Source organism: Quercus suber, unplaced genomic scaffold, assembly GCF_002906115.3.
Source record: "Quercus suber isolate HL8 unplaced genomic scaffold, Cork oak 2.0 scaffold_64, whole genome shotgun sequence".
Lineage (NCBI taxonomy): Eukaryota > Viridiplantae > Streptophyta > Magnoliopsida > Fagales > Fagaceae > Quercus > Quercus suber.
This window is the reverse complement of record NW_027069529.1, coordinates 29387-44469: the sequence shown is the minus strand read 5'-3', so window position 1 is coordinate 44469 and position 15083 is coordinate 29387. Positions and strand designations below refer to the sequence as shown.

The following is a 15083-nucleotide window of genomic DNA, read 5'->3' as shown; positions in this document are numbered from 1 at the left end:
TTCCACTTCGGCTGCCAACTCCTATTTCCTCCGTAGGTTCCTTCTAAAAATTCTATTCTCTCTCAAATATCTCTCTCTCTATCACACTTCGCTATACTAGAATCTTAAACTTGTCAAAATTGTTGACACAATCTTTTGTCAATCAAACACAAACGCGCTTTCTCTTTTCAATTCAACTCTTTATCCCCTCTTCAAATCAGACAAACTACTTTTATACGTATACCTTATCCCCTTCTCAATTCAAAGAGTTGTGTATCTGTTAGAAATAGTAGTGTTTGTGAAGAGTGGTTTTTTTTTTTTTGTGTGTAATGAGTTGTGGCTGAGTGACCCAGAAAGAGTTCATGGCGGAAAGCAGGCGCTACGTTCTTGGTAACCAACTAGGTGGGTTTTTTTTTTTTTTTTCCCCAAAGTAGAATTGTGGGGGTTTTAAGTGTTTTTGTTTTTGTTTTGATTTTATTTGATGTATACTTTTCATGGGTTTTGCTTGTTATTATGTGATTCACTAGTGAAATGCTTGTAGTTTGGTGTTTTGGGGAACTTTGGATTTTAGATTTTGAATTTCGATTGTCAACGATTTATAGGTGGTACTGTGGTAGTCATGTGCTGGGTTTGTCAATGAGTTGAGATTTATTGGGGGTTATATCTGAGTAGTGTGATAGTTTCCACTTGTCTGCACTTGATAACAAGGGAGTGTTACTTATCAGTGCTAGAGCAACAATAACCAAGTTTTAGTTCCAAAATTTTTTGGCTCGGCTAATTATCAGTGCTAGAGCAATGCTCAATATTGAGCTATCTGAGTTTAGAGATAATCTTGAACTAGTTTAGTCTTGATTGGGTTGTCCTTGGTGAAAGACACTAAGTTGGAACCATGCAGATGACGCGATTGCGATCAGAAACTAATCTTGTATACTAAATGACGAGTATTTTTTTGTAGTCAAAAGGAAAGAAGTTAAATTTTGAGGAGGAGATGAGTTGTCTATCTGCTTAAATAATCTATATATGAACGTCCATACCCCAGCTTAGATTCAAAAAAATTTCAGTCACTTGCTCATTTATAATTCCTGCTGAATAATAGACGTGCATACATGGATTGAAGATTTTTCTTTGGCACTAGCACTATGCTAGGGAAGCAGTTTACACATGTTATGGTAGTCCTTGAAAGTTTTGACTCTTTCTTACAAGGCCCTAGATTAGTTATTTTGATATAAATGGAAAATGCATTGGCATTGATTTGACGGTTTAAGTAACTATTTGTGTAAAAGTATTTATACTTGTTAGTTTGAAGCCGGCCATACTTTGATGTTTCCCAATGATACAATTAACAATACAGATTTTTGATGGCTATAATTTGGTGGATTGCAGATATTGAGCAAATACTCATAGAAGCACAAAGTCGATGGCTACGTCCAGCAGAAATTTGTGAAATTCTTCGAAACTATAAGAACTTTCGTATTGCTCCAGAACCTGCGAACATGCCACCAAGTATGACTCTTAACTGCATCGCTTTTGTTTGATATCAGGAACGATAGTTAGAAGTTACTTCTACCAGATATTGACAGCTATCTCATTGATATTATTGACTCAGATTTCTGGATGAACCTTTTGATTTTCTTATTTCATACCCCTCGCTGTTATATAGCTGAGATCAAGTTTCACTAATTAGGATGGAAAAATAAACAGCTGAGATCAAGTTTCTGTTGCAACTGGTTTAATTGATGATAATTCCTCAACATTTGTCAGGCTTATCAGTTCTTTGGTATCGTATTCTCTGATAAAATTTATACTACATGTTTCATCCCTATAGTTTTCAGTTTCTCTGGACCATTCTGTTGCAGACTTCATATGTCCAATTTTCTTGTTGATTACAACAATTAAAATTGAGAGTTCTTTTTGCACCAGACATTCTTTTCCCAACTTTTGATTTTTTTTGGGATATACTGATAGTCTTCCTGAAACCTTAATGGTGAATGCTGGTTTCAGATCCAGTCCTGAAGTATGTTGGCACAGGCTTTACTTCCTAAGCCATGTGGCATCTCATCGCTCAACAAATAAAAGAAAAATTTGTTGGAATTAATTCTACTACATATGGTATTGATTTGTGGTTAATCATTCATCGTGATTTTGTTTCTTCTTTCACTTGTTAAGTTCTGAAAGAATTGAAGCGTTGTTGATTTGTTCCACATCCAAGTTCTTGTGGCTTGTTCAGAATGCCCTATTGTTGAATTAGAAATACATTTTCTCTTCTTAACTGCAGTGGATTTGTTTGATATCGCACATAATGATTTTGAGAAATTACTTATACTAAATAACTATAGCTATCTTGATAACATTATTGGCTTGGTCTGGAAGAAACTTACATTTTTCTTATTTTTCGGGAAGTCCTCTAGAGATTTTTTTTTTTTTTATTTTAAAATAAGTAATTTATTACAGGATTTATATATAAACAATGATAGACCTCTGGAGAGTTTTACATAAGCTTTAACCTCCTGTTTCTGCATCTATTTGCGTGATCCTGTGGACTGCCAAAAAAAATTCCCTTTTTTTTTTGTAGCTGAGATCAGGTTCCTTTTGCAACTGCTTTAAGTGATTATTATTCTATATTTGTGAGTCTAATCACTTATCTGAACTACAGTACCATGCAATGCCATCATGCTAATTTGATGAACTTTCCTTACTGTTCTAGCCCCACCACACCCACCTTCCACCCCAAAAAAAAAAAGTGTCTTAGCATGATGGGTAGTTTTGTAAACTTTCTTTCATGATCATCTCACATATCTCAGCATTACTCAATCAACAATTAAATCGAAACTAATATTACCCTACTACACTGTCGGTATATAGATTAAATAAGTCTGAGATATGCAAATTGGTTTCCTTCTATCAACTCATATTCTATAGTATCATCTACAGTGTACATTTTATTAATAATTGCCTAATTGCCCATTGCCTATAACAATTAAAATTGGAAATGTATTTACTTTAGACATAATTTTCACAACTTATTTGTTTATTTGACATGTGTAAGCCATAGCCTTGAAAAAACCTATCATGATAAATGCTGGTTTTAGACCTAGGCCTGAAGTATGGTGTTGATTTGTGATTTCTCATTCATTCCTCTGGAGTTTGTTCGTTTCACTTGTTCAGTTTTGAAAGAATTGCAGCACAATATTTATTTGTTTCACCTCTAAGTTCTTATGGCTTGTTCAGAACATCTTCTTGTTGTTGTTGTTGAAATATCTCTCTTCTTAGTTATCCTTATTGTTGAAATAATCATGTGTGAATTGTGCGATTAGTTAAGTAGTGAAGTACCACATTGGATAATAATGACAAGAGTGAGTAGTAAATATAACATAATTAGACAAAATTCATTGGCTTAAGCCTTTGGGTTAAAATGATGTCTCTATATGTTATATTAACTTCCCAATTTGAGTCTCCTCAACAAGTGGTATCAAAGCTGATGGTTTGATTGGGCTAGTGTTTGTTAGTGGGTCCCAGCAAGTAGAATGAAAGACTCCCATGTTATCTCCAGCCATGATTGAGTAAAAGGCTCTACTAGTGTTGAGTCAAGGTGATTGTGCATGTCGGTGGCTCCCATTGTTGTGCATGGAATACTGTCTGGTTTGCTCCACCCAAAATTAAGTAAATGACACTCTATTGCATTAGACTCGATGGTAATGCAAGGCACTTGGATTGTTAAGAAAAAGGCTTCCGTTTAAGGGAGAGACTAACCAACTTGTTACCATAAGTGATTTGCTGGAAGGGAGTAGTAATATTCACATGTGAGTTGTGTGAGAATCCCACATAATAATGACAAGAGTGAGTGGTTAATATAATATAATTGGGTCCAAACCCATTGACTTACATTTTTTGGGCTAAATGGTGTTACTATATGTTATATTAGTATCTCAATTTGAGTCTCCCCAAGGTGATATCTCCTCATCACTTATAATTTAGTTCCCTCTATTTTCTGGGTTTTTTTTAATGAACTTGAGTCTCCTTTGTTGCCTATATGGGTGTTTTAGAGAGCCAGAAGCACATGTTGAACAATGCAAATTATCTCAAATTCCAAAATTTGGAATTCCTCACTGAAAAGTAGGGAATGAAGAGAGTAATAATCACAATGGATCTTTATATATAGGCATTGCTATTATGGGAAAATATGCTGTGTTGAAACAGATGCATAATGTGGTATTCTTTGGAAGCTAAAAGATGCATAGTAGCTTTTGGCATAGTAGCTTTTGGGGTTGAAAATGCTTGCCTATGTGAGTTGTGTGTAATTTAAGTGTAATAAGTTTTGAGTTTGTGATGGTATTAAGTTTGTGAGCTGGGATTGAGTCTTGACTTTGGTGTAATGGGAGGGTTGGTTTATGTAGGCGAGGGTTTGTATTTAAGTTTATGACATGGTTTGTGAATCTTAGTAAAGTATTAGTAATCCTCATTGATACTTATCAAAAAACAAAAATAGTAATCCTTATTGATTTTTTTTTGATAGGTAATAAAAGTTTTATTGATAGGAAAAGTACAATGTGTTTACGGTAGTAAACTCTTTGCACTTGAAACGAATACAATCAAATCAAATGGAAGAGCTAACAGAAATAAGGAAATTAGACATGGAAGTACAATGCGTAAAACCCCAAATATGAGACCACTCAAACAAAGTCCTAGCTAGCAAAGATTTCAACAGATCTATAGGTCTCTCAATGTCCTCAAATTTTCAGGCATTGCATTCCTTCAAATAGTAAACCTTATCGATGATAATAGATTTTGGTTGGCGTGACATGGATGTAGGCATTGAGTCACAAATTATGTTAAATTTTGTTGTCTTGTGTGGATGTTTGATTTAATTGTTTATGTGGGTGTTCTTCTGCTAATCTCAAGCTTTACTGATGGTATCTTCCACGATTACAACATAGATTATGTTAGCTCATAAAAATCAACATTTTTTTTTGTTGTTGTAGTTTTAGGTACATTTTAAGGCCTACTAAAAAAAATAAGGCACTTTTTGAACAATTTTTTTCTTAATTTTTTTGAAGTATACTTTAGAACATATATTCACATAACATGTATTTCCAATTTCAGATGGTTCACTTTTTCTTTTCGATCGGAAGGTTCTGAGATACTTCAGAAAAGATGGCCATAATTGGAGGAAGAAAAAGGATGGAAAGACAGTGAAGGAAGCTCATGAGAGGCTCAAGGTAGGCACTAGACATCATGGTTTTGTTTGCTGTTTACTAAATCTTAGGGTTATGGTTCATTCTCATTTAGGGTGTGATATATGTTGAAGGATTCTTTGTGTTTCCTGATTAACTGTGTAGAGAAAATTGTACTTCCTTTCAGGCTGGAAGCATTGATGTGTTGCACTGCTACTATGCCCATGGAGAAGACAATGAAAATTTTCAAAGACGCAGTTATTGGTTACTTGAAGAGTGAGTACCTGAAGGGTTATTTTTGTGGTGTTAAGCAAAATTTTTTGTTTGAATTTTAGCATTTTGCTCTATCAGTCTATCTTCTGTAAGTATCTGTGTCTCGTAACAAACTAGATGATGCAATAATTAATCTTCTTTGTTCTGCTTTTTGATGAATACTTAAAAGATAATGGAATATTCACTCAATTGATCTTAGAATATTATGGCTTATTTTAGTTTCACACTTTTTGGCTTATGTTTAAACTCTGATATTAGTATTAATCATTGAGAGACTAAAGTTTTATTTTTCAAAATTTATAGAACTGTTTATTGCATTTTATTTTGAGAAATTTTTTCCTAATTTGGGGGCTTCAGATGAGGACCTTTTTTGTTATTCTTTTTCTGGCCTTGCAATGAATTGCTTATTCAGTGAACAAAAAATTGTAAGGTTCGCTGCTGTACTCTCTTTTGGCTTGTTTGGATTGAGGCTAATTTCCGGCCGAGTCTACTCTACTTTACTCTCTGTCCCTCTCCCTCAATCCAAACAAGCCCTTTCTCTCTCATGCCACACGTACACATAAAACACAAGCAGATACACTATACATGCTTCCATGATAACTATTTTTTTCCCTTTTATCTTTTTATGTCTAATGTCATTTGGGATGGAGTAAGGATGTGTAAGTAGAGAAATTAAGCGAATAATAAGAAAGTCAAAATCAATTGTTTGCTTTAAATCAAATCACCATTAGACCCTCTGATTGTGCAAGTATACAAACTTAACATCTAGTGGATTGTATCCATTTTAATTAACTAGGCTCCAAATCACTCATAATAAATCAATACACTAATAAAGTAAAACTGGAAATTAAGCAAAATTGTAAAAATTCCTAATAAATTAGAGAACCAACTACTACCAAAATCAACCAGAGTTTCTGAAAAAACCCCAGAACCATATCTACCCATAGACATAACTAGAAGCTGTGCTTTGAGCAGCAAATTGGATTCTGTTTTTCCTTTTGGCTTTCCACTCATTTGTTGCAGAATCCAGAGAAGATATTCTAGCATTGCCAAGCCTCTAGCCATGTTACCATTTATTTTCTAAGTTTTCTCTACTTTTCCCCCGACATGGATTTACATGAATGGTCTTCAGCTTAAAGGCATGTGAATGAATTCGCAATATTTTCACTTCTAGTTATCAACCAGTCTTGTGCCACTGGTATTCTTATTGATTCAAAATGCCATAAGGCTTGCTTAAATAATTGCCACTTCTGTCTCTTATAGTTTCTATATTTGAAATGGCTTTTGGTTTGGGTTTCTCTTCTGTTGCTTACCTAATTCACTACTACTTCAGGGAGCTCTCACACATTGTGCTTGTCCACTATCGGGAAGTAAAGGTAACTCATATTTTTTACCCTTTATTTTGTATACCCATAAAGTCATAAATGGGTAAACTGTGAATAATATAGTCCTTTATGGCATTATTAACTTCACTATCTCCCTAGTATTTAAATGATTCTTCTAAGAAAGATATAATCTAACCTTTCCCATTACACAGCTTCTTTGATCCATGGTGGTGGTTGTGGTATTTGTGTGGTATGGTGGTATTTTTTAAACTTTCACTACTAGTGACTCTTAGCTTTTCAATAACAAGAGGTTTATAGGTAATACCAAATAATATTTTGAACCTTGTTTGCCAATGAGCTCTATCTCTAATGGAACTTCCTCTGTTTATAAGATGCCCATGCAGTTTTAGTCATATTTGCTATTATTTGTGTTGTATACCCATTATTATTAAGTTCAGCTTTGATGCTCATTGTAGATTTTTTGGAATCAGATTTTAATCTCCTAATTACTTCTGTTCCATATTAAAATTTTGGGAAATATATACAAAACCCTCCTATTGTTTTCCCTTAAAACACGGAATCCCTTTAAGGTTTTGAGTGTAACATAGTTACATTTTCACATAAAACAACACCGTAGGGGTTTTTGTGTTATACTAAAAATGCCCAGGGGTTTTAGTGTTAAAGCTCAAAACTTCAGGGGGTTCCGTGTTTTCTGTAGGGGGTTGTGTACTATTCCTCAAATCTTTATTTACATTAAAATATTTGTACATTGAGTTTATATTCTTTCAATGTTTTCCAACTTGATCAGGGCAATAGGACAAGTTGTAACCGCATTAAAGAGACTGAAGAAGCTATTCCCTATTCCCAAGAAACTGAACCCAATTCTGAGATAGATAGCTCTGGATCCTCTTGTTTTCATCCGAATAATTACCAAATAACTTCACAAAATACAGATACAACAAGTCTCAACAGTAGTGCTCAGGCATCAGAATATGAGGATGCTGAATCAGGTAGGTTTGTTGTCTTTATGCCTCAGTTTTTGTTTTAACTATAAGCTGCTAATGTTACTTCACAAAGAAGATTTTATACATGTTTGAGGATGATCTATGCCATGATTGTTCATTTTCAGCATGTTCTAAATATTGTTTAATTACATTTCTGCAACTCAATGTGATATGTGCAGCCTGTAATTACCAAACAAGTTCTGGATTGCATTCTCTCTTTGATTTACAACAGCCCATGGTGGAGAAGATTAATGCTGGACTCACTGAACCTTATTTTCCTGGACCAATTTCAGGTAAAGTTGTTTGCTTTATTTTTCAATCTATTTTGTGTCACTAATATATTAAGGAATATTAATATCCCTGATTGTAATCTGACATGGCATATGAATTTCATTGTAATACTCTAAACAATTAACAGATGATTATCAAGGAAAATTTCCAACCATATCGGAGGTGGATTTTGCTTCACTCACTCAAGCAGATAAGACGAAAGACGGCAACAATGCTGCACTAAAAATCCTTGATTTTCCATTGTGGGAGGATGTCTTGGGAAATGGTACTTCTGGCACTCAATCTGTGACTTTTGAGCCATCATTTCTGGAAACAAAACCTGATACCACTGGAGGCCTTTCTAAACAAGAAAACCCAATACTGGGGCAGCATTTCACTAGCAACTTAGGTGAGAAGCGGGAGATTGGAAGTCACTCTCATGCCCAAAAAGAATGGCAGGTACAGAGTTATTTACTATTTACAGTGTGTGCCAAGAGCTAATGCCTGGTCTCCCTCATGGAGAGAACCTAGGTTTCAACCCCACTTTCCCCCTTGTTGTAAGCAATATATTATGTATCATTGGTATAATGTATGTTTATTTTTGCTAAAATAGTGTTGAATTGGTTAGCACTTCATCATTGTAGTTTTTGAGGATCGTAGTATGTTTGGAAAATCATTTTATTTTATGTTACAAGCTGGACAAGGGAGTTTCAATTGAAATATGGTATGATGCATTTCGCGTTATTGCTTGGAATATTATGATTACAACATATTTATTGACGATATTTTCTAGGTTCTTTCTTTTTAGATACTTCCAACAACAAATTGTTGTCAATGCAAGTAATACTGATTTTGCTGGTACAATTTTGACACAGGATAAACCAAAACAATGCAACAGAAATTAAAGAACAAGGAAAATAAAGATAGAAAACCTAGGAGTCAACCCCAAGGGTTGGCTAGTGTCACCAGCAAACTGTTGTGACAATTTCAATTTTATTCATCAAAATAATCCCCCTTCATAGGAGTATAATTCTTTACTTATATAGGTTACTAAACACTAATTTTAACTGACATTGGAAACTCTCTTCTAATTGACTTGGGAAATCCTAATAAAATAAAATACTAATAACCTAATTAACTACTAGGATAGAAAGAAAAAAAAAAATTTGACAGAAAATTACAATTGACTCCAAAATTGAAAAAGACGAAATTAAAAAAAAAAAAAAAGTATTTAATGTTTTAGCTATAAAAAATAAATACTACTTCGCACTTCCTGCATCAATTTTTAGGATCTCTCATAGAGAAATTTATCAAAGAATAGATAATGATGCATATTAAAATTTGGCATCGATATCTTATCTATTACAAAATTGAATCATTTGGTTGTTATGCTTCCCAATTTAGTTAAGTTCAAACATGCTGAGGTTGATTACGTGAAAATCTTATAATCTTGTAGTCTTTACTATGTGTCTCTTTTGGAATATATGACATTGAGGCATGGGTGTAGCTGCTATTAGTTAATAATCAAGTTGTAGTTGCAGACTGAAAGTTTCTTGCTGGTGACTTAAATTCCTGAATTTGTGTTGTACATGCGGTAGTTGCATTTTTACCATCTAGCAGAGTAAATAATTCTTTATATGTTGGTTTAAGAGTTTATAGGGCCATAAGCTGTTTTCTTGTCAAATCCAACTATCTGTGTTCAGGCTTCTGAAGGCAAATGGCACTTGGATCAGAATGTGCTTGCAGAATCAGTGTATGGTGTCACTTTTAATGAACAAGATGGTAATTGGGTCAAACTACTCAATTCTCGCGAGCCTTTGCTTCCAAAGACTGATAAGCAAGATAATGATCCTATGCAAAGTAACCTTCAAGTACAGCTTTCAGATGCAGATCATGGATATCTGAAATCAAATCCAGAGATCAATATGGCCCTAGAGGGAAAAACCAATTCCTCTTTCACTATAAAGCAAACACGGTTAGATGGCTCTCTAAGAGAAGAAAATTTGAAGAAGCTTGACAGTTTCAACCGATGGATGAGCAAGGAACTTGGAGATGTAAATGAGTCACATACGCAGTCCAGTTCTGAGGCCTATTGGGATACTGTTGAAAGTGAAAATAGGGCTGATGAGTCCAATATTTCTCCCCAAGTGCACTTGGATAACTATACCCTTGGTCCCTCTCTCCAGGACCAGCTTTTCAGTATTATTGATTTCTCACCAAATTGGGCATTCGAGGGCTCAAAAGTTAAGGTATTCTAGGATTTAATCTTTCTTCTGTAATGCAGTTATATCAACTAAGCTTTCAAATGCGACACCTGTTTGTCGTCTTATTTATCATTTTTCTTGGTCTGGTTGTTTTTCTTCTTCTTTTTGCCCAAAACCTATACAGGTCCTGATTACTGGAAGGTTCTTGAAGAGTCAACAAGAAATAGAAAATTTCAAGTGGTCTTGTATGTTTGGGGAAGTGGAAGTCCCAGCTGAGGTTATAGCAGACGGTGTTATACGATGTTATACTCCAGTACATAAGGCTGCAAGGATTCCTTTTTATGTGACTTGTTCCAATAGGTTAGCGTGTAGTGAAGTGCGAGAATTTGAGTACCGAGTCAGCCTTATTAAAGATGTGGATATTATAGATTATAGTGGCAGCACAAATGATGATCTTCTTATGCGATTTAAAATTTTTTTGTCTCTGACCTCTGCCGGCCCTCCGTCTACTGATTCTGTCATTGGGAGTGACAAATCCCAAGTAAGCAGTAAAATCAGTTCATTGCTAGAAGGGGACAATGATGAATGGGATCAAATGTTAAAGCTTGCTTCTGAGAAGGATTTCTCTCCTGAAAAAGTACAGGACAGGCTTCTTGAAAAGCTACTGAAAGAGAAGTTGCATGTATGGCTCCTGCAGAAAGCAGCAGAAGATGGAAAAGGCCCTTCTGTATTAGATGAGAATGGCCAAGGTGTGCTGCATTTTGCAGCTGCTCTTGGCTATGATTGGGCCCTAGAACCAACAATTATTGCAGGTGTTAGTGTCAATTTCCGTGATGTGAATGGATGGACTGCACTTCATTGGGCGGCGTTTTGTGGCAGGTGAGCACTTAAGATTTCTTTCTTGCTTCTTTGTAGTAGGCTTTGCCTTGGCCTATTCTTTCCTCTGCTTCCGGTGTAGAAGGAACTACATTCTAGGCTGAATCTCATAGGAGAAGGGAAAAACAGTTATTTCATGTGTAGATATTGCAGGAAAACTATGTGTGTCATGAAAACCTTCTCTATGAGAGGAAAATTAAATTCCATATAAACCAGGTTTAGGTTAACGAATGGCTTACCTGACCAGGATACACCTGAACAGCAAGTGTACCCTTGAATTTCTTGTCAAATTCTAATAATCACTTTTAACTTTTTCCTTTTCTTCTCCTTCCTGTTAACTTCTTGTTTGAACTTTCTTTATCAGAGAGCGGACGGTTGCTTCCCTTGTCTCTCTTGGTGCGGCTCCGGGTGCATTAACTGATCCAAGTCCTCAATTTCCTGCAGGCAGAACAGCTGCTGACCTAGCTTCTGCCAATGGACACAAAGGAATTGCTGGTTATCTTGCAGAATCTCATCTGAGTACCCACCTTTCGTCTCTTAAGTTGGACACCGGGGATGGCGATGCTGCTGAGATTTCTGGAGCTAAAGCAGTACAAAAAGTTTCAGAACGAAGTGCAACTCCAGTCAGTGATGGGGATTTACCATATGGATTATCATTGAAGGATTCACTAGCTGCTGTCTGTAACGCCAGCCAAGCTTATGCTCGTATTTATCAAGTTTTCAGGGTGGAGTCCTTTAATAAAAAGCAGTTAAAAGAGTATGGTGATGATACATTTGGAATGTCAGATGAACAAGCTCTTTCACTTCTTGCTCTTAAGACAAACAAATCAGGACAACATGATCTGCCTGTGCAGGCGGCTGCAATACGTATACAAAATAAGTTCCGCAGCTGGAAGGGTAGAAGAGAATTTTTAATAATCAGGCAGCGAATTGTTAAAATTCAGGTGCATTGCCATTATTGCTTTTGTATGCTTGATTTATTGGCTCCTGTTTTTCTCTTAGTAGTTATTCTTTCTTGTATTTATTTTACTATCTTTTTCCCTTAGTTGAGCCCAGTTCATGAAGTCTAACTATTAGCTTTCATAATGAAAGGCCCATGTAAGAGGCCACCAGGTCAGGAAGAACTATAAAAAGTTTACCTGGTCAGTAGGAATTGTAGAGAAGATTATTTTGCGTTGGCGACGAAAAGGAAGTGGTTTGCGTGGATTTAAATCTGAAGCGCTTACTGAGGGCCACAGAATGCCAGATAAATCTTCAGAGGATGACTATGATTTCCTGAAAGAAGGTAGAAAGCAAACAGAGCAGAGGCTGCAAAAAGCGCTTGCTAGGGTGAAGTCCATGGCTCAGTATCCAGACGCAAGAGATCAATATCGTAGGCTGCTGAACGTTGTGACCGATATTCAGGGATCCAAGGTACTTTATTATTTTGATTTTCTCCTTTGTTTCTCTGAATTTTTTCTTCTCAATCTTCATGTAACAATATCTTTCCATTGTGTTTCCTTTTGGAACATAATCTGTGTTCCTTTTAACTGTAATAGTTCTGGATCAACTCATTTTATCAGTCCATGGGAACTTTTAGCATAGTGAGTTTTGCAATGCCTCCTGTTCACATTCTTTTGGTTATATTAGTTCTTATTAGTCCAACGAGACAACCTAGGATGGATGGGCTAGGTTGAACTCTAAGCTGGAAAAGTATTATCTAGAATCTCAAAATATTGAAGTACTTGCTATTCAATGCTTATGTTGACTATATATGCCATTAACCTTGAAAATGTAATATCACTGGTTACCCTATAGTAGTAGGCGCGCAGCATGCTGTCAATTTGGGAGCTCATCTTCAATGGATCACTAAAATAGGATGGAGTTTGTTGGTATATTGTAATATACTTCTTCTAATTGGTTTTATATTCAAAGTCTTTCTATAAACTCCTGTTGATTTTGCAGGTTGTGGGTGATGGAGTTCCAAGCAGTTCAGAAGAAACGGCTGATTATAATGATGAAATGATTGATTTTGAAGCATTCTTGGATGATGACACTTACATGCCTTCAGCCTGAACCTCTGGTTCATTCTCTTCTCTTGTAAAATATTGTTATTAGTGGCAGTAGGAGTGGTATTATCAAATTGGGTTTGCTAAAAACTCTTGTATTAAAAAAAAAAAAAATCCTACTAATTCATTTAACAAAACTTAAAAAGCAGCTTTGCTATCTTGCCTTATTGCCACCGCCACGTCTGCTAGGTTGTGAACTTGTGGTGTGAAAATCCTTTGCCTCATCAAATCAATTATGTATAATTATAATAATAATAGCATTCTAATTAATGAACACTTTAGCAATTTGGTTAAAAAAATAAATAAAGAAATTGCCATATCAATAATTAAAAAAAAAAAAAAAAGAAAGATTATGAAGCCATCACTAGATCAGGTCAAAGAGCGCAGGAAAAACGGCAATACGGGAAGCAGTCCTCAAAGCTGAATTTGGGGTTTCATCAAATCATCATATTAACCAGTAGTAAAGAGAAAGAACAACCATGGCAGAGAAGAAAGCAAAGCAAATGGCAAAAGCCATGCTATTCTCAGAGAGTGTAGCACCTGGGCCCAATGAAAATTCTGAGAAGTATCCAGGACAAAGCTAGTTTATGCTTCTCAAAACCCAATGCAGTCTTTCGGTTACATTAGCAGTTTGGATGGATGGTGAAATTGGTTTCCTGTTTTTGTTGAGCATCTTTTGTTTCCGGGATCGATATCTGCTACTTTTTAGTGTTGTGAACTTTTTATCATGGTATCAAAAAAAATATATGGGATGGATTTACCGGGCCTCCCTCGTCCATGGCATCTTATTGGTAGTTTATGTTGCTAATTTTCCTTTGTTGATTTTAAAATAAAATAATTAAAAAAAAAAAGATATTTGTGAGGTTGCAAATTTCTTGGAACTCGAATTCCTGGTACACCTTGACTCTTGTAGAGTCAAGTATTAGGCCACATTAGCTGAGGTGGCAATGGTATTAAACTATATTATTCACAACTTTTTATCATGGTATCAAAAAAAAAAAAAAAAAAAAGGATGGATTTACCAGGCCTCCTTATAGTCCGTGCCATCTTTTTGGTAGATTATGTTGCCAATTTTCCTTTGTTGATTTTAAAAAATAAAATAATTAAAAAAAGAAAAGACATTTGTGAGATGGCAAATTTCTTGGAACTCGACTTCCTAGTATACCTTGACTCTTGTAGGGTCAAGAATTCACATTAGCTGACGTGGCAATGGTATTTAAATATAGAGTAAGGATGTATTCACAATATTTTTACAATAAATTCAAAATGATAGGTTGTTATTAATTGTTATTATTGTGGCAAAAAGTAATCTTATTGTTAGGTTTAAATTTGAACTAATAATAACTAACTACCTATAATTTATTGTAAAAATGTTGTGGACATAGCATCTCGATATTGTGAGAGTACTTTAGTCAATTTGAACACTCAAAGATATTTGTGTCATTTTATAAGTTTTGGGATTATTTTTAGTCAATTTTGAGGTCCAGGGGAAATTTTGATATTTTTAGGTATTGAGACTATTTTCAATCAATTTATTATTATAATTGTAATTATTCCTGAACATATTATCATCAAGTGTATGAAGGCTACATTTTTCATTTTTGGATAATAATGGAAATCTAACTAATGAACCAAATGTCGTAATCTTTTATTACTATAACGTAGTTCTATGGATTAAAGATTCAAGTTATTATGCATATAATGATTTTTTTATCATTTTTTTACAACATTTAAGTTAAAATATTTTTATTGGTTCTTATGTGAATCACCACTAATATTACTTTATCAGACCATCATTCCCAACTCTTTATTTATTTATTTATTTATATTAAAAACCTATCATTCATGACTTGACACTTGATGGTAGAGTTGTAAACATGCCAAGTTTTGTCAAGTATTGAAGGTTCAAACTCACTTTAACAACAAATGTAAA

General features: G+C 34.9%; 1 protein-coding gene across 1 annotated transcript; it reads left to right on the top strand.

The window, feature by feature from the left end:
* On the top strand, positions 1 to 13323 carry LOC112013229 (calmodulin-binding transcription activator 3). Its single transcript, XM_024045615.2, has 13 exons — positions 1 to 381; positions 1363 to 1482; positions 5080 to 5195; positions 5338 to 5426; positions 6757 to 6799; positions 7557 to 7758; positions 7932 to 8045; positions 8171 to 8481; positions 9726 to 10271; positions 10411 to 11105; positions 11467 to 12046; positions 12195 to 12515; positions 13047 to 13323. The coding sequence occupies exons 1-13, from the start codon at positions 342 to 344 to the stop codon at positions 13155 to 13157; spliced, it is 3288 nt and encodes a 1095-aa protein (XP_023901383.1). The 5' UTR covers positions 1 to 341; the 3' UTR covers positions 13158 to 13323.
* The last annotated feature ends 1760 nt before the right edge of the window (positions 13324 to 15083 follow it).